The 19629-nt window shown below is 45.1% G+C and overlaps 1 protein-coding gene across 1 annotated transcript in view; it reads left to right on the top strand.

Moving 5' to 3' along the window:
* Positions 1–19629, top strand: part of LOC111955198 (RNA-binding motif, single-stranded-interacting protein 3-like) — a 222281-nt gene that overhangs the window by 125252 nt on the left and 77400 nt on the right. The window contains exons 5-6 of the mRNA XM_023975345.3: positions 4761–4918; positions 8686–8765. Of these exons, the coding sequence (XP_023831113.1) occupies positions 4761–4918; positions 8686–8765 (238 nt within the window). The remainder of the gene's footprint in view (positions 1–4760; positions 4919–8685; positions 8766–19629) is intronic.

Here is a 19629-nt window from a genome sequence, read left to right as displayed (position 1 = left end):
ATGTCAGGAGAATAGAAACGCTTGCTGTTAAAATGTAAGCCTTGCCATGGCTGCTTGTACTCAAGTGTGGCCCTGAGTACGGCGGGCTAAAGGGTGTGATGAGATGTGCTGGTGGTGTCCAGACTGGCCGTATTGGAGAGACGCTGCTGGCCTGCTGCCACCCTCTCTCCCTGGCGCTGCCCCCGCCAGCTGTGCCCCGCTAGCTAGAACCCTCAGGCGCTACAGACACACGTTAGTGTAAACATACACACTCACTGGTGTACACACACACTGACATAAAAATACTACACACACTCACAAGTTGGCATACAATCACGCACCATACATGTTACATGCACAAAGTATTCATACCCCTTTTTTTGTGTTACAGCCTGAATTCAAAATGGATTACACACAATACCCCGATAATGACAAAGTGAAATATCTAATTTACACACTAAGTATTCACAACGCAATCTTCATCCCTCATGATGTCATCTATTTTGTGAAGGGCACCAGTCCCTCCTGCAGCAAAGCACCCCCACAACATGATGCTGCCACCCCCCTGTCTCTTATACACATCTAGATGTGTCTTGTACTCAAGTGTGGCCCTGAGTACGGCGGGCTAAAGGGTGTGATGAGATGTGCTGGTGGTTGTCCAGACTGGCCGTATTGGAGAGACGCTGCTGGCCTGCTGCCACCCTCTCTCCCTGGCGCTGCCCCCGCCAGCTGTGCCCCCGCTAGCTAGAACCCTCAGGCGCTACAGACCACACGTTAGTGTAAACATACACACTCACTGGTGTACACACACACTGACATAAAAATACTACACACACACTCACAAGTTGGCATACATACACGCACCCATACATGTTTACATGCACAAAGTATTCATACCCCTTTTTTTGTGTTACAGCCTGAATTCAAAATGGATTACACACAATACCCCGATAATGACAAAGTGAAATATCTAATTTACACACTAAGTATTCACACGCCTGAGTCAATACTTTGTAGAAGCAACTTTGGCAGCGATTACAGATGCGAGTCTTTTTGGATAAGTMTCTAAGAGCTTTACACACCTGGATTGTCCAATATATGCCCATTTACTGTTTTTCAAATTCTTTAAGCTCTGTCAAGATGATTGTTGATGGTTGCTAGACAGCCATTTTCAAGGCGATGTAGCCCTTTCCTGCAGTCAATGACCTCATGTGCCCTCTTTGGCCTCATGGGTGGAATGTTATTCATATTTTTCATTATTATTATGAAATTACAACAACAAAAAAATGAAATTCTGGTTTTTCTATGTCAAACAGTTTTGTTATATTTCAGTCTTCTGTGATGTACAGTTGAAGTCKGAAGTTTACATACACCTTAGCCAAATACATTTAAACTCAGTTTTTCACAAATCCTGACATTTAATCCGAGTAAACATTCCCTGTCTTAGGTCAGTTAGGATCACCACTTTATTTTAAGACTGAAATGTCAGAATAATAGTAGAGAGAATAATTTCAGCTTTTTTTCATTCATCACATTCCCAGTGGGTCAGAAGTTTACATACACTCAATTAGTATTTGGTAGCATTGCCTTTTAAATGGTTTAACTTGGGTCAAACGAAGCCTTCCACAAGCTTCCCACAGTAAGTTGGGTGAATTGTGGCCCATTCCTCCTGACAGAGCTGGTGTAACTGAAACAGGTTTTGTAGGCCTCCTTGATCGCACACGCTTTTTCAATTCTGCCCACAAATTTTCTATAGGATTGAGGTCAGGGCTTTCTGATGGCCACTCCAATACCTTGACTTTGTTATCCTTATGCCATTTTGCCACAACTTTGGAAGTATGCTTTGGGTCATTGTCCACTTGGAAGACCCATTTGCGATCGAGCTTTAACTTCCTGACTGATGTCTTGAGATGTTGCTTCAATATATCCACATAATCTTCATCCCTCATGATGTCATCTATTTTGTGAAGGGCACCAGTCCCTCCTGCAGCAAAGCACCCCCACAACATGATGCTGCCACCCCCCTGTNAATCTTCATCCCTCATGATGTCATCTATTTTGTGAAGGGCACCAGTCCCTCCTGCAGCAAAGCACCCCCACAACATGATGCTGCCACCCCCCTGTKCTTCACGGTTGGGATGGTGTCCTTCAGCTTGCAAGCCTCCCCCTTTTTCCTCCAAACATAACGATGGTCTTTATGGCAAAACAGTTCTATTTTTGTTTCATAGAGACCATAGGACATTTCTCGCAAAAAAAGTACAATCTTTGTCCCCATGTGCAGTTACAAACCATAGTCTGGGTTTTTTATGGAGGTTTTGAAGTAGTGGCTTCTTCCTTGCTGAGCGGCCTTTCAGGTTATGTCGATATAGGACTCGTTTTACTGTGGATATAGATACTTTTGTGCCTGTTTCCTCCAGCAGCTTCACAAGGTCCTTTGCTGTTGTTCTGGGATTGATTTGCRCTTTTCACACCAAAGTACGTTCATCTCTAGGAGACAGAATGCATCTCCTTCCTGAGCGGTATGACGGCTGCGTGGTTCCATGGTGTTTATACTTGCGTACTATTGTTTGTACAGATGAACGTGGTACCTTCAGGTGTTTGGAAATTGCTCCCAAGGATGAACCAGACAAGTGGAGGTCTACAATTTTTTTTCTGAGGTCTTGGCTGATTTCTTTTGATTTTCCCATGTTGCCAAGCAAAGAGGCACAGAGTTTGAAGGTAGGCCTTGAAATACATTCACAGGTACAGCTCCAATTGACTCAAATGATGTCAACTAGCCTATCAGAAGCTTCTAAAGCCATGACATAATTTTCTGAAATTTTCCAAGCTGTTTAAAGGCACAGTCAACTTAGTGTATGTAAACCCACTGGAATTGTGATACAGTGAATTATAAGTGAAATATCTGTCTGTAAACAATTGTTGAAAAAATTACTTGTGACATGCACAAAGTAGATGTCCTAACCGACTTGCCAAACCTATAGTTTGTTAACAAGAAATTTGTGTAGTGGTTGAAAAATGAGTTTTAATGACTCCAACCTAAGTGTATGTTAACTTCCGACTTCAACTGTATATCAAGTTTAATATTGGGATGCAAACTCTAAATTGATTACATTTCAACTCTATATTTGACATGGTACAGGTGTCTTTTTTAAGCCCATAACCATGAGTGTGAGGTGTATACTTTTGTTTCAAAGTAGACTTGTTTAAGACTATCAAGAATCACTCTGTGTGACCCTGATTTAGTCCACTGCAGTAAAAGGTTAAGTTAAAACTGTAACAAGGCCACTCGGGAACATCTACTGTCGTCTTGGTAAGCAACTCCCGTGTAGATTTGGCCTTGTGCTTTAGGTTGTTGTCCTGCTGAAAGGTTAATCCGTCTACCAGTGTCTGATGGAAAAACAGACTGATCCAGGTTTTCCTGTAGGATTATGCCTGTGCTTATAGCTGTATTCCGTTTATTTGTATCCAAAAAATCTCCCTAGTCCATGTCGATGACAAGCATACCCATAACATGATGCAGCCACCACCATGCTTGAAAATTTGAAGTGGTACTCAGTGATGAGTTGGGGTAAAGAGATGGGGTAGTCATTCAAAAATCATGTTAAACCACTATTATTGAACACTGAATGAGTCCATGCAACTTATTATGCAATTTCTTAAGATTTTTTTTACTCCTGAACTTATTTAACAAAGAGGTTGAATACTTTATTGACGCAAGACATTTCAGCTTGACATTTTTCATTAATTTCTTTAATGTTCTACGAACAAAATACATTATGGGGTATTGTATGGGGTATTGTGTGTAGATCAGTGACACAAAATCTCAATTTAATACATTAATAATACATTAGTACACAACAAAATGTAGAAAAAGGTGTGTGAATACTTTCTGAAGGCACTGTATTTATTATGTTAAATGTGTAATGTATAGTCTAAATACATTTTCCACCTCTGGGACATTAAAGTTAATCTTATCATATCCTACATTCCCTTGCATACACACACGCGCGCTGGCATGCATAGATTACTGGTACATATGCTGGCACACACACACAGTATTACCCACATACACAGATTCCATCGCACAGATACAGTATGCGTGACCACGCGCGCATAGACGAGCATAGCAAAGCGCGCTCTGACTGTGTGTGTGAATGTGATTGTCATCATCGCGGAGACCAAGCTGTATCTGAGTTCACACAGAGTTGCCTGTGACAAGTTGTTTCGTGACAGCTCACAAGGCACTGGTTGTACATATTTAAAACGTAACTGACGCATTCTTTCTAACACACATTCGCTCTCTCTCTCTCTCTCTCTGGTCTCTGTCGTCTGATTCTGTCTCTGTCTGTTCTCATCTATCTCTCGTCTCTCTGCTCTAGTCTGTGTCCCGTGTTCTGTCCTCCCGTCTTCTCCTCTCTCTCTGTCTCGTCTGTCTCTCTCCTCTCTGTCTCTCTCTCTGTCTTCTCTCTCTCTGTTCTCTCTCTGTCTCTCTCTCTCTGTCTCTCTCTTCTGTCTCTCTCTCTGTCTCTCTCTCTGCTCTCTGTCTCTCTCTCGCTCCTCTTCTCTCCTCTCTCTCTCTCTCTCTCTCCTTCTTCTCTCTCCTCTTCTCTCTCTGTGGTATCTCTCTGTCTCTCTCTTTGTGGTATTTCTCTCTCTTCTCTCGTGTGTTGTATCTGTTCTTGTGTATGTTGTCTGCGTATCATTCTTACGCCGAATGACCAAATGTTGAGACAATACCGTTTTTCGGGAATCTAAATCTGAATCGCGCTCTCCCTCCACAGCAACAGGAGCAGGACCCCACCAACCTGTACATCTCCAACCTGCCGGTGTCCATGGACGAGCAGGAGCTGGAGAACATGCTGAAGCCCTTCGGTCACGTCATCTCCACGCGGATACTGCGGGACGCCAACGGGGTCAGCAGAGGGGTTGGCTTCGCCAGGTATACCTGCTGGAGCACACGCACTCCATTGACAAGTGTTAGGAAGCCTGAAGGGTAGTGCCCGCCTGCGGGTTTGGATGCGTGCGGGAGAGAGAAAAAGACAACACACATACACACATTGTACATACTTCTGTCTGCATATATCATCCAGCTGTTTGAGGCTATATTTTCCCCCTGTAAAACTTGAGAGTTGACCCTGCTATTTCTTCAAAGTCATGTACGTCCTCCTCATCCTCCACACTGCTCTCATTTCTCCCCCAACACAACAACACTCCCGGCTTGTTTACCCAGTGGAAGGTGTTGATGAGAACAACAACACCATCTTGCAGGGATTTCTCTTATTCAGCCCGTGCTGCAGTCCACTCCTATTCCCCACTCTATTACAGCGGGTTACAGAAGGACAGGCAGGCAGACTCCTACAGACTAACATGGACATATACGCGCACGGACGTACACACACGGCTGGCACAGGCCACCTGTTCAAATGGGGAGAAAGAGGAACAGAAAGAGAGAGGCACGGGTGCGTCCGAAATGGTACCCTACCACCTATCTAGTTGATATATCCCCTGGGCTCTGGTCTAAAGCAGTGCACTAAATAGTCCCATACGGTCCCATCCATTTGAGACTCATTGGGTGTTGAGATAGAAGGCCCCAGCCTCTAGTCCACAGATGTTGAGGGACAGAGGGGCATTAGAGAGAGTCAACCTTGCTAAGTGTTTCTGCACTCCTCCATTACTGTTATCAGAGCCCATTACTGGGGGCTTCGCCGCTAATCACTGTGGACAAGACCACCTGATGTCTTTAACCATCATGCAGGGCTCCCTGCTTCACGCAGAGCAGAGGCAGAGCAGCCAGGAAGAGGATGGGTGGCTGTCGGGAGCTCATCAGACCTGAAAGAGATAAGGGGGGGGGAGAAGGGAGATGAGAGAAAGAATGAGGAAAAAGGTAGAAAAGAGAGAGAGAACAGGTTTTTAATAGAGGGAGGGAAAAAGAGAACAGAAAGAGGTAGAGAAAGAGGATGGAGAGAAACAGAGTAGGTCGTAAAGAGTAGTTGTCAGTCTTGGTCTGATCCAATTGCTCACAAGAGGGATACATTTTCCACAAAATCAAGCACTAGTTTCACTTGTGACAGAAGTGCGTTACCATATTGCATATAGTATCAAATCAATTCAAGTCCACACAGTGCCTATGGTAGGGCGATGGGTTTATTTAGAATTGCGTAAAAGAGAGAGGTTACCTCTGCTCTATGCAGGTTCTTTCCTCTCATCTGGGGCCTCTCTGTCATTGTGAACAGAAGGAGGGAGGGGCCGAACTGAGAGTGTGTGTAATTGTGTTAGTGTGTGTGTCTGGGACGTGTGCGCCCCATTGGCTCACTGGCTGCAGCGGTAGGTGAATGTGTGCATGGCAGGCCGTTCAAGGCCAGTCACTCTGAAAAGGGCTCCGTTGACTCATACTGCCACAATGAGAGAGGGACCTGATCCACTTACACTACAGGACCCACTGCCGGAGAGAGAGAGCGAGGGGGAGGGTAACAGGGGTGAAGACAGATGAGAAAGAAGACAGGTGAGAAAGATGGAGAGTAAAAAATAGGTAAGAGGGGGGAGGAAAAGAGATGGATAACAGAAAGAAATGGATAAAGCATATGAAAAATATGGAGGGTTAAGAAGAGAGGTAGATGGGTATGGAAAAGGGGGTGAAAGAAAAGGGAGAGAGAAAGAAAAGAAGGATGAAACAGAAAAAGAGAAGTACGAGAGAGCAAGACAGAAAGTAAAGAATGGAGGATGATAGAAGGGAAGTGATATAGAGTGAGAGATAGATCATAGACCCCTTCCTGGTACGTACATATTTAGTTGATCAGTGGTCTGAGTCGGGCGGAGGGAAGAGAGGGAGGCGAGGGTTTAATATGATCTTACTTTGTCACAGTTGAGTCTGATCTTACTTTGTCACAGATGAGTCACAGTTGCACTGTGTGACTCCAGTCCCTTAGTAACGCCACCCTTCCCGTTCCGTGACACGCAGACAGTCGGCACTCTCTCCAGTCTCTCATGTCCCATTACTGCTCACTCCACTCACGTTCCTCAATTAGCCCAGGAGAATTTGGATATCACTGTAAATCACGGGTGTACTTCCTCAATTTGCCTCAAAGTGTTGTCATAGGGCCTCGAATCTAAATTGGTTCAACATAGAAAATGTTCCATGCATACTTAAACATACTACATATAGTATATGTTATGTTTTAGGTATTCATTATTTGTAATAGTTGTATTCGGGCACTTGAGTAGGCTATACAGTGCATTGGGAAAGTATTCAGACCCCTTCCACATTTTGTTATGTTACAGCCTTATTCTAAAATGTATTAAATCAAATAACAATCTATACACAATACCCCATAATGACAAAAAAATATAGAATTTGTATAAAATGTATAAAATAAAATAAAACAGATGCCTTATTTACATAAGTATTCAGACCCTTTGCTATGAGACTTGAAATTGAGCTCAAGTGCATCCTCTTTCCATTGATCATCCTTGAGACGTTTCTACAACTTGGAGTCCACCTGTGGTAAATTAATTTGTTTGGACATGATTTGTAAAGGCACATACTTGTTTATATAAGGTTCCACCGTTCACAGTGTATGTCAGAGCAAAAACCAAGACATGTGGTCAAAGGAATTGTCTGTAGAGCTCCGAGACAGGATTGGGTCGAGGTACAGATCTGGGGAAGGATACCAACAGCATTGAAGGTCCCCAAGGACACAGTGTCCTCCATCCTTCTTAAATGGAAGAAATTTGGAACGTACAAGACTCTTCCTAGAGCTGGCCGCCCGGCCAAACTGAGCAATCTGGGGAGAAGGGCCTTGGTCAGAGAGGTGACCAAGAACCCGATGGTCACTCTTACAGAGCTCCAGAATTCCTCTGTGGAGATGGGAGAACCTTCCAGAAGGACAAACATCTCTGCAGCTTCAACCAATCAGGCCTTTATGGCAATCAGGCCGAGTTGCCAGACGGAAGCCACTCCTCAGTAAAAKACAGCCCTCTTGGATTTTGCCAAATGGAACCTAAAGGACTCTCAGACCATGAGACACAAGATTCTCTGGTCTCTGAATGGACCTTGAGTGGATCAGCCAAAGCCCAGACTTGAACCCGATCGAACATCTCTGGAGAGACCTGAAATAGCTGTGCAGCAACGCTCCCCATCCAACCTGACAGAGCATGARTGGATCTGCAGAGAAGAATGGGAGAAACTCCCCAAATACAGGTGTGCCAAGCTTGTAGCATCATAACCAATAAGACTCAATGCTGTAATCGCTGCCAAAGGTGCTTCGACAGAGTAAAGTGTCTGAAATTCTTATGTAAATGTGATATTTAAGTTTGAATACATTTGCAAACATTTCTAAAAACCTGTTTTTGCTTTGTCGTAATGGGGTATTGTGTGTAGATTGATAACGGGGGGGAAACGATTTAATCCATTTTAGAATAAGGCTGTAACGTAACAAAATGTGGAATAAGGCAAGGGGTCTGAATACTTCCAGAATGCTCCGTACACTGCCAGGTTAAAGAATAGATACCTCGGCTACGACGTGTGACGCAACGAAAACGTATGCCCTCCCTACACCTCTGGATGAGGAGCGTCTGYTAAATGACTAAAATGTAGACGCATGAAAGGGACCGTATTGTATGTTTTTTTTATAGCAGGTTTTATGTATTCATCATGTGTAATGCCCCCAGTTGTGTTCATCTATCCATGTCCTTTTCTTTTCGCTACAGGATGGAGTCGACGGAGAAATGTGACGTTGTGATACAGCATTTCAACGGGAAATACCTGAAAACCCCGCCGGGTATTCCAGGTAAGAAGACTTCCCTCTCTGCTTTAAACATTCCTCTCACCCCCCCCCCCCCCATTTTCACAGAGAAAACMCACTCCTCCCTACCTCCGAAAACCCCTCCGTCCCGATTCAGTTATGTAAATTTCAACTTCCCTCTCCTTGATTGTGTACAATTGCACTTCTGACACCCGACGCGGAGCGTTGTCGCTAGCTCATCTCTCACTAGTACTCTCCTCCCATTCAACAACAAAAAAAGGGCGTGCCTGGCTATTGCTGACTGTTTGACTCGGGAGCTTCTAGGGAAGCCGAAGCGCTCTTAATATTCACACTGCGGGCCTCTCTGCTGCTCCGAAATCTACTTAAGAGCTGCCTTTCCTGCAGCCAACCTGCCAACGGGACCCAGAGAGAGGGAGTGAGCGAGAAAGGTGAGGGAATGCAACAGTGGGCTGCCTCAGCAGTTTTCAGGCCAGGTGCAGTGGTGCACTAAGACCCCTGTTCATTTCAAAAGGGAGCTGAGTGCAAGAGGGTTTCCACAGGGACACAGCATGGATTGCCCTTAGAATACAGTCCCTTACAGTACTGTCCCCATTTTTTCAATTGCCCCGTAATCCACTGAGCCCACTGCATAGGCTATCCCRCTAGCCATTAAAGGCATGCGCGTATATTGGGCTGGGATGTAATGGGAAACCTTTAAAGTGATAATATCACACTGACCTTCCCCTTTAAGTGTCCCCTCCCAGGTGCTTTGGGGGAAACTATTATGATTTATAGATTCTAAGGAAARGTGCCAACTGACAAGATTTTCAGCGATCAGCTAGAAATCAGTCTTCGTATGTCATAAAACGTAATCAAATTGAAATTGTCATAATCTGAWGTCTTCGGCTAAGTTGCTGTAATTTGATGGTCTCCTCTTGCACGGTGACGTTTGATTACAACGTCTAATTTTGTTATTGTTGTTGATAAGAGCTAATTTCCCTGGGACACTGGTGCTATTGATAGACTGATTCATCCAGTCACTGTTGTGTTTACCTTGTTAGCTACAGTATGGGGTGGTAGGTAGCCTAGTGGTTAGAGCGTTGGGCCAGTAACCGGAAGGTTGCTGGATCAAATCCCTGAGCTGACAAGGTAAAAATCTGTCGTTCTACCCCTGAGGAAGGCACTGTTCCCTGGGCGACGTGGATGTCGAATTAAGGCAGCCCCCCTTTCCCTATAGTCTGTGCCTCTATAGAGATTGAAATGTACTGTCTTTTTCTATCAAAACCCTGTCCACGTTGACACTGTCTGCCAAACGGAGATCCCTCAACAACATGCTTCTAAACATCAAACTCAAATGTTCTAGCTGCAGGTCCCCAGAGAGCAGAGCTCATGGCCTCTTGTGAGGCAAAGCAGATCCTCCTCCTCAGGCCTGTGAAGTCCACACCACTAGCGTAGYGTTAGCATAGCGTAGCGTTGTGTTCTGTGAGGCCCACAGCGAAGCGTAGCCTAGCGGTTTTATGAAGGCCACAGCACTAGCATAGCCTAGCGATAGCGTAGCCTGGCGTTAGCTTAGTGTAGCGTGTTGTGAAGGCCACAGTGTAACTTTTTGTAACTGTTGTGTCGTGGTGCTGCTAGTATTTCCCCTGAGCCTGTTGCTATTCAGGGCAGCCTCTGCATCGATCCTGTTCTGACAGCTCAGGGGCTCCCCCCGGTGCCCCTCAACACATGCTCAGCATGCTAGCCTAGTGTGTGTGTGTGTGTGTGTGTGTGTCAGACGGACGTGACTAGCCTTCTCACACTGTACCCAAGACAGGCACTCACACACGTACGCACTCGCCCACCCGTGCGCGTGCACACACACACACACACACACACACACACAAAACCCCTCATCCTGACCCGAATGTGCAGTGTGAGCATCTACATAATGCTAATGTCCTCCTTTTTCTTTTATATCACCATTTAACACAACCCAGAAACRCAATGTACACATTCCTCTCTCAATGTCCTCAGCTTGCTAGAGTTCCCTCTGGCCGACATTTTGACAAGCCTCTGAATTGCCTGCTTGGCCACTCCATCATATTTAGTCAGATAGAGAGATGGGGCACGGGCACTGTCACCAGTTATGGCTTTTCTACTCGGGTGTGTCCAGTTGCTGTGAGAGGATATAGAATTGTCACCCCGTGTCCCATAGGAGGAAGTAAATATCCGGAAGTCAGCTACAGATCATCAGTTATTGTCGAGGGGCCGTAGGGAAATAAGCAGGTTGCCACATGGGCAGGAAGTCCGTGATTCCAAGATAAGGCAAGTACAGAGCTGGAGATGTGTGGTGCGGACGCAGGGAATGACATTGCACATATGAAAAGCAGAAGGAGGTCTGTACATTAAGTTGTACAGTTACCATACAGGAAAACAAAGCAAATGTTACCTAACTACACAGTAACTACACTAGTTACTAAATATTTTCGAACAAAGTGACGTTAGCGCGTTTTAATTTCAATTCAATAAGGTGACACTAAACTTTTACCATACTGATGAATTTATTTTCCTATGTGTTGCTAAAGCCTGTGTGTGAGATGAGATGTGGAYTGGAGCAGTCAGCTCTCCCCTTGTTTGATCCAGAGACAGAGACATGATCAATCGCTCCRAATGGGGACCACAGCTGTTTAGGTATTCTGTGCAATGCGGCAGTCAACGCTCCCTCCCGCCTGCGCCCGTTCAACTCAACTCAAACACGCATACGTACGCACACATGCTCGCAGGAGAGATAGTTTGAAGGATGGTTTATGAAAACAACACCCTTGTTTTTCAGTGTCTGTTTAGTGTAAACAAAAGTAAGTTTTTTTGAAATGTCGCTAAAGTTGTAGAACATAGTGAGAGTGAGACCCAATATACAGTTGAAGTCGGAAGTTTACATACACTGAGGTTGGAGTCATTAAAACTTGTTTTTCAACCAAACAGGTACAAAAGTATCTATATCCACAGTAAAACGAGTCCTCTATCGACATAACCTGAAAGGCCGCTCGGCAAGGAACAAGCCAAAACCGCCATAAAAAAGACAGACTATGGTTTGTAACTGTACATGGGGACAAAGATTGTACTTTTTGGAGAAATGTCCTCTGGTCTGATGAAACAAAAATATAACTGTTTGGCCATAATGACTATTGTTATGTTTGGAGGAAAAAGGGGGAGGCTTACAAGCTGAAGAACACCATCCCAAACGTGAAGCATGGGGGCGGCAGCATCATGTTGTGCTTTGCTGCAGGAGGGCCTGGTGCACTTAACAAAATAGATAGCATAATGAGGGAGGGAAATTATGTGGATATATTGAAGCAACATCTCAAGACATCAGTCAGGAAGTAAACATTTCCAAATGGACAATGACCCCAAGCATACTTCCAAAGTTGTGGCAAAATGGCTTAAGGACAACAAAGTCAAGGTATTGGAGTGGCCATCACAAAGCCCTGACCTCAATCCCATAGAGAATTTGTGGGCAGAACGGAAAAAACGTGTGCGAGCAAGGAGGCCTATAAACCTGACTCAGCTGTTTTAGGAGGAATGGGCCAAAATTCACCCAACTTCTTGTTGGAAGCTTGTGGAAGGCTATCCGAAACGTTTGACCTAAGTTAAACAATTTAAAGGCAATGCTACCAAATACTAATTGAGTGTATGTAAACTTCTGACCCACTGGGAATGTGATGAAAGAAATAAAAGCTGAAATAAATCATTCTCTCTACTATTATTCTGACATTTCACATTCTTAAAATAAAGTGGGGATCCTAACTGACCTAAGACAGGGATTTTTTTACGAGGATTAAATGTCAGGAATTGTCAAAAACGGAGTTAAAATGTATTTGGCTAAGGTGTATGTAAACTTCCGACTTCAACTGTGTGATTTACGGGGGTGAACAAGAGCATTTGGAAAGTCAAAGGCAGAGCAGATAAAAATGATTTCATCCTCCTAGCGGTGTGAGCCTAGCCGATTAGGTCCTTCTCATGCAATGCATTCAAACGGCTTATCATTGACACCCGTTTCAAAATGAAGATGCATTACACCTTGTTCCATTCTGGCAGGTGGACTGATCTCATGCTGCTCATCTCATGTCAGCAGGAAGAATGAACTGATGAGATTAAAAATAAAATGCTACTTCAACATGAGTTGCTATTGTTGCTCTTTGTTCTTGGAATTGGAGCGTCGGAAGGGAACATTCAAATGACAGCTTGCTTTGCTTGATCAGCACAGTGAGGGTGTTTCCAGATTTATTTTGGGAAGTTGCTAAAGACTGACATTGCCCGATGATAACTTCAGTGATCACATGGATACAGACAAACCAAGATCAAGTCCAGACTGATTAGAAGTCTCCTTTTATCCCTTCATCCTTTATCTCCCTTTGTTCTAGTCTTTTCTGAGTGTAGAGGCAACATGGCTGCACGGCTGAAAGTCAGCTCCAATTGCCCAATAGAAGCTCTATAAATTATGGAAATCACATCAGGAAGTGGTGATGGTCCTGGGAGACGGAACCCAAACGGAAACATGCTGAATGTACTTGCCCTTTCCTGCTCCTCTTTCTCACAGTCCTTTTCCATCCCCTCTGTCTGTTTTCATGATTCCTCTGCAAACCACAGTGTCTCCCAGGCTCTTTCTTGGCTGTATCTCTCTATGTATCTTTTATTCCAAACAACTGACGACTGAAGCCGTGTTCCTCCCGACGACTGCAGGCAGCAGTGCTTTCCCATGCAACAGCAGTGCTTTCCCATGTTAAACATCTCCACATATGACTGTGGTTGCATTTGGAAAATCTTTCCTACTCCCCAATTTTCTCTGATTTACTTCCCTTGTTCGTGAGGGATTCCGATGACACCCAGGCCTTTGGTTTGGTGAAGCCTCCATACCCACTCGCCCACCGCAGACCCACCAGATGCCAGAGAACCAGGGGCCACCCCTGGCAAGCCTCCCTCTCCCAAAGCGTAACCAGGGCCAATAGACCGTCAGAATGTTGGCCCGATGTTGGCCGAACTACAAATCCCATCATTCTTAGCAAAACAATGGGGCCTGGCCCGCCGGGGCTGCAGGCAAAGCTCCCTCCCTAGCCGTCCGACCAGCCTCAGCCAAGGCGCTCTGATGCCAAGATATAGCAGAGACAGCGCACAGTATTAAACATCCCTCGCTGAATCCAGGGATGTCCCAAATCACTTGGTAAGTCATAAAAGCCCTTCTGAAACTGTCAGTCATACTTGAGTAATCCATGTTAATTTCTCAGATCCCTCCCACACTCCCCTGGCTAATAAGCGGCCTGTCTGATGTTCAATTTTCTCTTCCGGAGATAGATTGTACACGTTACAGAGCTGAGCAGGATGGAGGTTTGTGCTTCTGGATTGCAAAGCCGTGTCAGACAATCTAAGTGATGTACATAAGCACGTGTGGGATGTAGGTTGATCTGGCATTGATCTGCAATTAGTTTTTAATGAAACTCAATTTTATCGTGTATTGTATATTCTTTTTTTATCATTATCCTTAGTTTTTTAACCAATATAAACTATATTTTTATGTTTCTCAGTCGTGATTGCATTATTTCACAGCAAACACTATCATCATTTCTGATATGCAGAGCAATGGATAAGAATTATCCTCCATGGTCTTTTAAGAGTGTGGAAATACACTTTTGAGAAAGATATTGCATCTTAATGGAATCTGTTCCCGTAGGGTAAACCCTCTGGCTGCCTGCGCGTCTCACCATTAAACCAGGGAGACACAGGAAGTTATTAAAATCCCCAGTAAATCACAGATTCTCTACGAGGGATCAATTTCCCCCCCGACGTGCACTTTCTCATTAGACTCTTATCTCACCCGCAGACAATCGTCTGGATTTGTCACGCTTTGTTTGTTTGGTCACTGAACTATATCAGTCACCGGCACCGTGCGCACAGCCGACGGTGAGGAAAAATCTCTCTCTCTCTCTCTCTCTAGCTCTCTCTGAGACCGTCGCAAAGCAATGAAATGTATTCAGCGACTGCACTACGGCAACAATAATAGTCTTCAAAATTTGGTTAGAGGAGAGGGATGCTTTAGCTCTGAGGGGTTTTGGGCGTGTGCGGTAATGATGGACTCTGCTCTCCACTCATCCAAGTCTAATGTGGAGAGAGACGGAGGGAGAGAAAAGAGCGATGGACAAAGAGGAAAGGAGGGAGTGGGAGGTAGAAAGAAAGAGAGAGAGAGAGAGTGAGAGAAAGAGAGAGGGGTGTACAGATCAAAATAGAGGGCGAGAGACATAGGACAGAAAAGGAGCATGAAGTGAGAAAGAGAGAGAGAGAGAGAGAGACAACCCAGAGTTTAGAATCCTTCCAGCCGGCCCAAAGTTTAGGGGCCTTTTCTCTGCCTGTGGAGATCAAAGGATGACCTTGGTTGTGAGATGGTCTCCTGGACTTGACCCTGCTCAACCCACCCCAGCTGTTCTCTGGATTGATCTCACTCCTCTCTCATCCTCTCTCATCCACCCTCCCCTACTCACATTATAGACATTCCTTCTCATCATCCCTCCCTACTCAGCTTGTTTTTTGGATTCAGTTCTATGCACACAATATTATTGTTGGAGCCAAATGCTCGTTTCGGGATTTATGTGAAATTCACTGTTTTTGCCCCATTATAAATGATAGCCAGTTTGTTGCATAATAATTCTTTATTATAAGAAAAACGGAGAACCCTTCAGCTTATTTGGAACGATGGCAATATGTTTGCAAATGTTGGATAGGTGCAAACTGTAGTAACAGTATCAGCATACAGTTTAAGCATAATATTTCCTTATTTGGCTAGATTTGTGAGATACACATTAATCATGGAACACCACCGCTCTGGACATGAAGAATTATTCAAAAGTTTGAACCCAGGGACCTACTGTTACGGCTTGTCGACAATGCACCCTAATCATGTTGAGCTGCTCCGTAGTTAGGTCACAGGACTCATAGCCCGGGGCCATGGCCTGTCTTACAGACTGAAGATTTGAGATTGCTGAGGAGGGTAGTATGGCCTTGGCATCTGTGGTAATTTTGGTATTCTGGATGCGCGCGTTCCGTGGCTCAGTACTCTACTCCCCTCCGCCTCCCGCTAGCCATCCATTTTGTTAGATCAGGGAGTTTGATGAAGAGCTTTTTCTGAAACTCGTATGTGTAAAGGGTTGCGTGCGTCGAAGATAGGGTAGTTAGTATTCACCCCCTCAACTGTAGAGCACCATCATCGCACTATTTGAAGAGACATATAGCCTAACTAGTATGCCATTATATAGTGACAAATAAGAAATATCTCCATAAGTGACATGAACACATTTTTCAACTTATGTTACGTACAACTACAATGGTGAAATGTCACTATTTTGACGTATTCGAATGAGACCATGTTGGCTTAAAATTAGTACATATCGGGAAGTAGACAAAAATAACTTGGCTGACACAGCTTTCTCCGCACTGACCTTTAGGCTGCTTGTTTGTGTCTAATGTCTGTATGTCCCACATCCTGTGTGGTGGGAAAACTGGGCATCTGTTCCGGCTCCCAACCGAATGTCATTGTCACCGTCGTCCGCCACCCCAGTTTGTCCCAGGACACCTACGACAGAGAGATTAAACCTGACAGTGCCCCGAAATAGAGCTGGTCTGCCATTAGAGCTGAGAACGGGGTGTGTGGGAACACAGAGGTCACACTTACAGGTATTTTTGGAAATGCTGCTGGACCTCTCACAAGCACACGCGCACGCACGCACGCACGTGCACACTCACACGCGCACACACACAGGACCTCCGATGGACAAACAGACACACGCACACACTGGACCTTGGATGGTCATTCATCCTGATCCAACAGCGGTCATCTTCTATGTCCCCTTTTTCCCCTAGACTTCCTTTGGTAACAGCATGGCAATGTTTCTCCTTTCTCACATGGGTCTTTGGCAAGTCTATTTATTTTAATGCCTGCTGGCTGACATTTATGAACAGAACAGTCCATCCTCTGACACCGCCTAGTATATAGGTCCTGGGTGGCAGGAAGCTTGGCACCAGTGATGTATTGGGCCGTACGCACTACCCACTGTAGCACCTTACGTCGAGCAGTTGCCATACCAGGCAGCGATGCAACCGGTCAGGATGCTCTCGATGGTGCAGCTGTAGAACTTTTTTAGGATCTGGGGACCCATGCCACATCTTTTCAGTCTCCTGAGGGGGAAAATGTGTTGTTGTGCCCTCCTCACGAGTGTCTTGGTGTGTTTGTACCCTGATAGTTTGTTGGTGATGTGGACACCAAGGAACTTGAAACCCTCGACACGAATCGACGGGGTTGTAATGGGGGCTTGTTCGGCCCTCCTTTTCCTGTAGTCCACAATCATCTCCTTTGTCTTGCTCACATTGAGGGAGACGTTGTTGTCCTGGCACCACCCTGCCAGGTCTCTGACATCCTCACTAGGCTGTTGTCGGTGATCAGGCCTACCACTGTTGTGTTGTCAGCAAACTTAATGATGGTGTTGGAGTCGTGCTTGCCCATGCAGTCGTGGGTGAACAGGGAGTACAGGAGAGGACTAAGCACACACCCCTGAGGGGCCCCAATGTTGAGGATCAGCGTAGCAGATGTGTTGTTGCCTACCCTTACCACCTGGGGGCGGCCCGTCAGGATGTCCAGGATCCAGTTGCAGAGGGACGTGTTTAGTCCCAGGGTCCTTAGCTTAGTGATGAGCTTTGTGGGCCCTATGGTGTTGAATGCTGAGCTGTAGTCAATGAACAACATTCTCACATAGGTGTTCCTTTTGTCTAGGTAGGAAAGGGCAGTGTGGAGTGCGATTGAGATTGCGTCATCTGTGGATATGTTGGGTGGTATGCGAATTGGAGTGGGTCTAGGGTTTCCGGGATGATGGTGTTGTGAGCCATGACCAGCCTTTCAAAAAACAGACTCAGTAAGGGAGAGCTTGCCAATGTCAGTGAGAGCATAAAAGGCATTTAGCTCGTCTGGTACGCTCACGTCACTGGGCAGCTCGCGGCTGGGTTTCCCTTTGTAGTCCAAAATAGTTGGCAAGCCCTGCCACATCCAACGAGTGTCAGAGCCGGTGTAGTAGGATTCAATCTTAGTCCTGTATTTTTCTCTTTGCCAGTTTGATGTTTCGTCTGAGGGCATAGAAGGATTTCTTATAAGCATCCGGATTAGTCTTCCACTCCTTTAAAGCGGCAGCTCTAGCCTTTAGTTCGATGCTGATGTTGCCTGTAATCCATGGCTAGCAAAACAGTCCTGTAGTGTAGCGTTTGCGTCATCTGACACTTCCGTATTGAGCGAGTCACTGGTACTTCCTGCTTTAGTTTTTGCTTGTAAGTAGGAATCAGGAGGATAGAATTATGGTCAGATTTTCCAAATGGAGGGAGAGCTTTGTATGCGTCTGTGTGTGTGGAGTAAAGGTGGTCTCGAGTTTTTTTCCTCTGGTTGTACATGTGACATGCTGGTAGAAATTAGGTTAAACAGATTTAAGTTTGCCTGCATTAAAGTCCCCGACCACCAGGAGTGCCACTTCTGGTTGAATATGTTCTTGTTTGCTTATGGCCTTATACAGCTCGTTGAGTGCGGTCTTAGTGCCAGCATCGGTTTGTGGTGGTAAATAGACGGCTACAAATAATATAGATGAGAACTCGCTTGGTAGATAGTGTGGTCTACAGTTTATCATGAGGTACTCTACCTCAGGCGAGCAATACCTCGACTTCTTTAATATTAGACATCGCGCACCAGCTGTTATTAATAAATAGACACACACCCAGCCCCTCGTCTTACCAGACGTAGCTACTCTTTCCTGACAATGTACAGAAAACCCAGCCAGCTCTATATTATCCGTGTCATCGTTCAGCCACGACTCGGTGAAACATAAGATATTTCAGTTTTAAATGTCCCGTTGTTAGGACAGTCTCGACCGTAGATCATCAAGTTTGTTTTCCAGAGAATGCACGTTGGCCATTACAACCGATGGTAATGGCAATTTTCTCAATCGCCTACGAATCCTAACAAGGCACCCCGACCTTCTCCCTCTGTATCTCTGCCTTTTCTTCACGCATATGACAAGGATTTGTCCCTGGTCTCCGGAGAGCAGTATATCCTTTGTGTCGGACTCATTAAAGAAAAAATATTTGTCAGTTCGAGGTGAGTAATCGCTGTTCTGATGTCCAGAAGCTCTTTTCGGTCATGCGAGACAGTAGTAGCAACTTTATGTACAAGATAAGTTACAAACAATGCGAAAAAATTAACACACTAGCACAGTTGGTTAGTAGCCCGTAAAACAGCAGCCAATCCCCTCTGGCGCCAGTATTATTTGTATTTTATTTTTTATTTAACCTTTTATTTAACTATGCAAGTCAGTTAAGAACAAATTCTTATTTTACAATGACGGCCTACCCCGGCCAAACCCTAACCTGGACGATGCTGGGCCAATTGTACGTCGCTCTATGGGACTCCCAATCACGGCCTGTTGTGATACAGCCCGGGATCGAACCAGAGTCTTTAGTGACGCCTTTAGCACTGAGATGCAGTGCCGTAGACCACCGCACCACTGTGCAATAGACTTGTGCAATACATTAGGAGATAAAGAAGATTGCGTTCTTCATTTCACCGGTCACATAAGTTTTCATTATGAAGCTTACCGGTAGTCCCCAGTCACGTGGTGTTTGTTTGTGCAGCACACACCAGGTGATCTAGTTACAGTATGGAATTCACAACAACATGTTTGCCAGCTAGATATCTTATAATTACTAAGTTAACCGTCTTAAAATGTGCTAAATGCTCTGCAGTTGTGCATTTGGTTTGCTAATTTAGTAGCTAGTTAGCTGTCTAGCTAAGTGCTTAGCTTCTTGCAAAATCAAGATTTGAGAGCAAAGGATCCCCTCCTGGATCAACAGCCTT

Source organism: Salvelinus sp. IW2-2015, linkage group LG30 (genome assembly GCF_002910315.2).
Source record: "Salvelinus sp. IW2-2015 linkage group LG30, ASM291031v2, whole genome shotgun sequence".
In the NCBI taxonomy this organism is placed as follows: domain Eukaryota; kingdom Metazoa; phylum Chordata; class Actinopteri; order Salmoniformes; family Salmonidae; genus Salvelinus; species Salvelinus sp. IW2-2015.
Note: the sequence above shows the minus strand (reverse complement) of the source record. Positions and strands in the feature narration are given on the sequence as shown.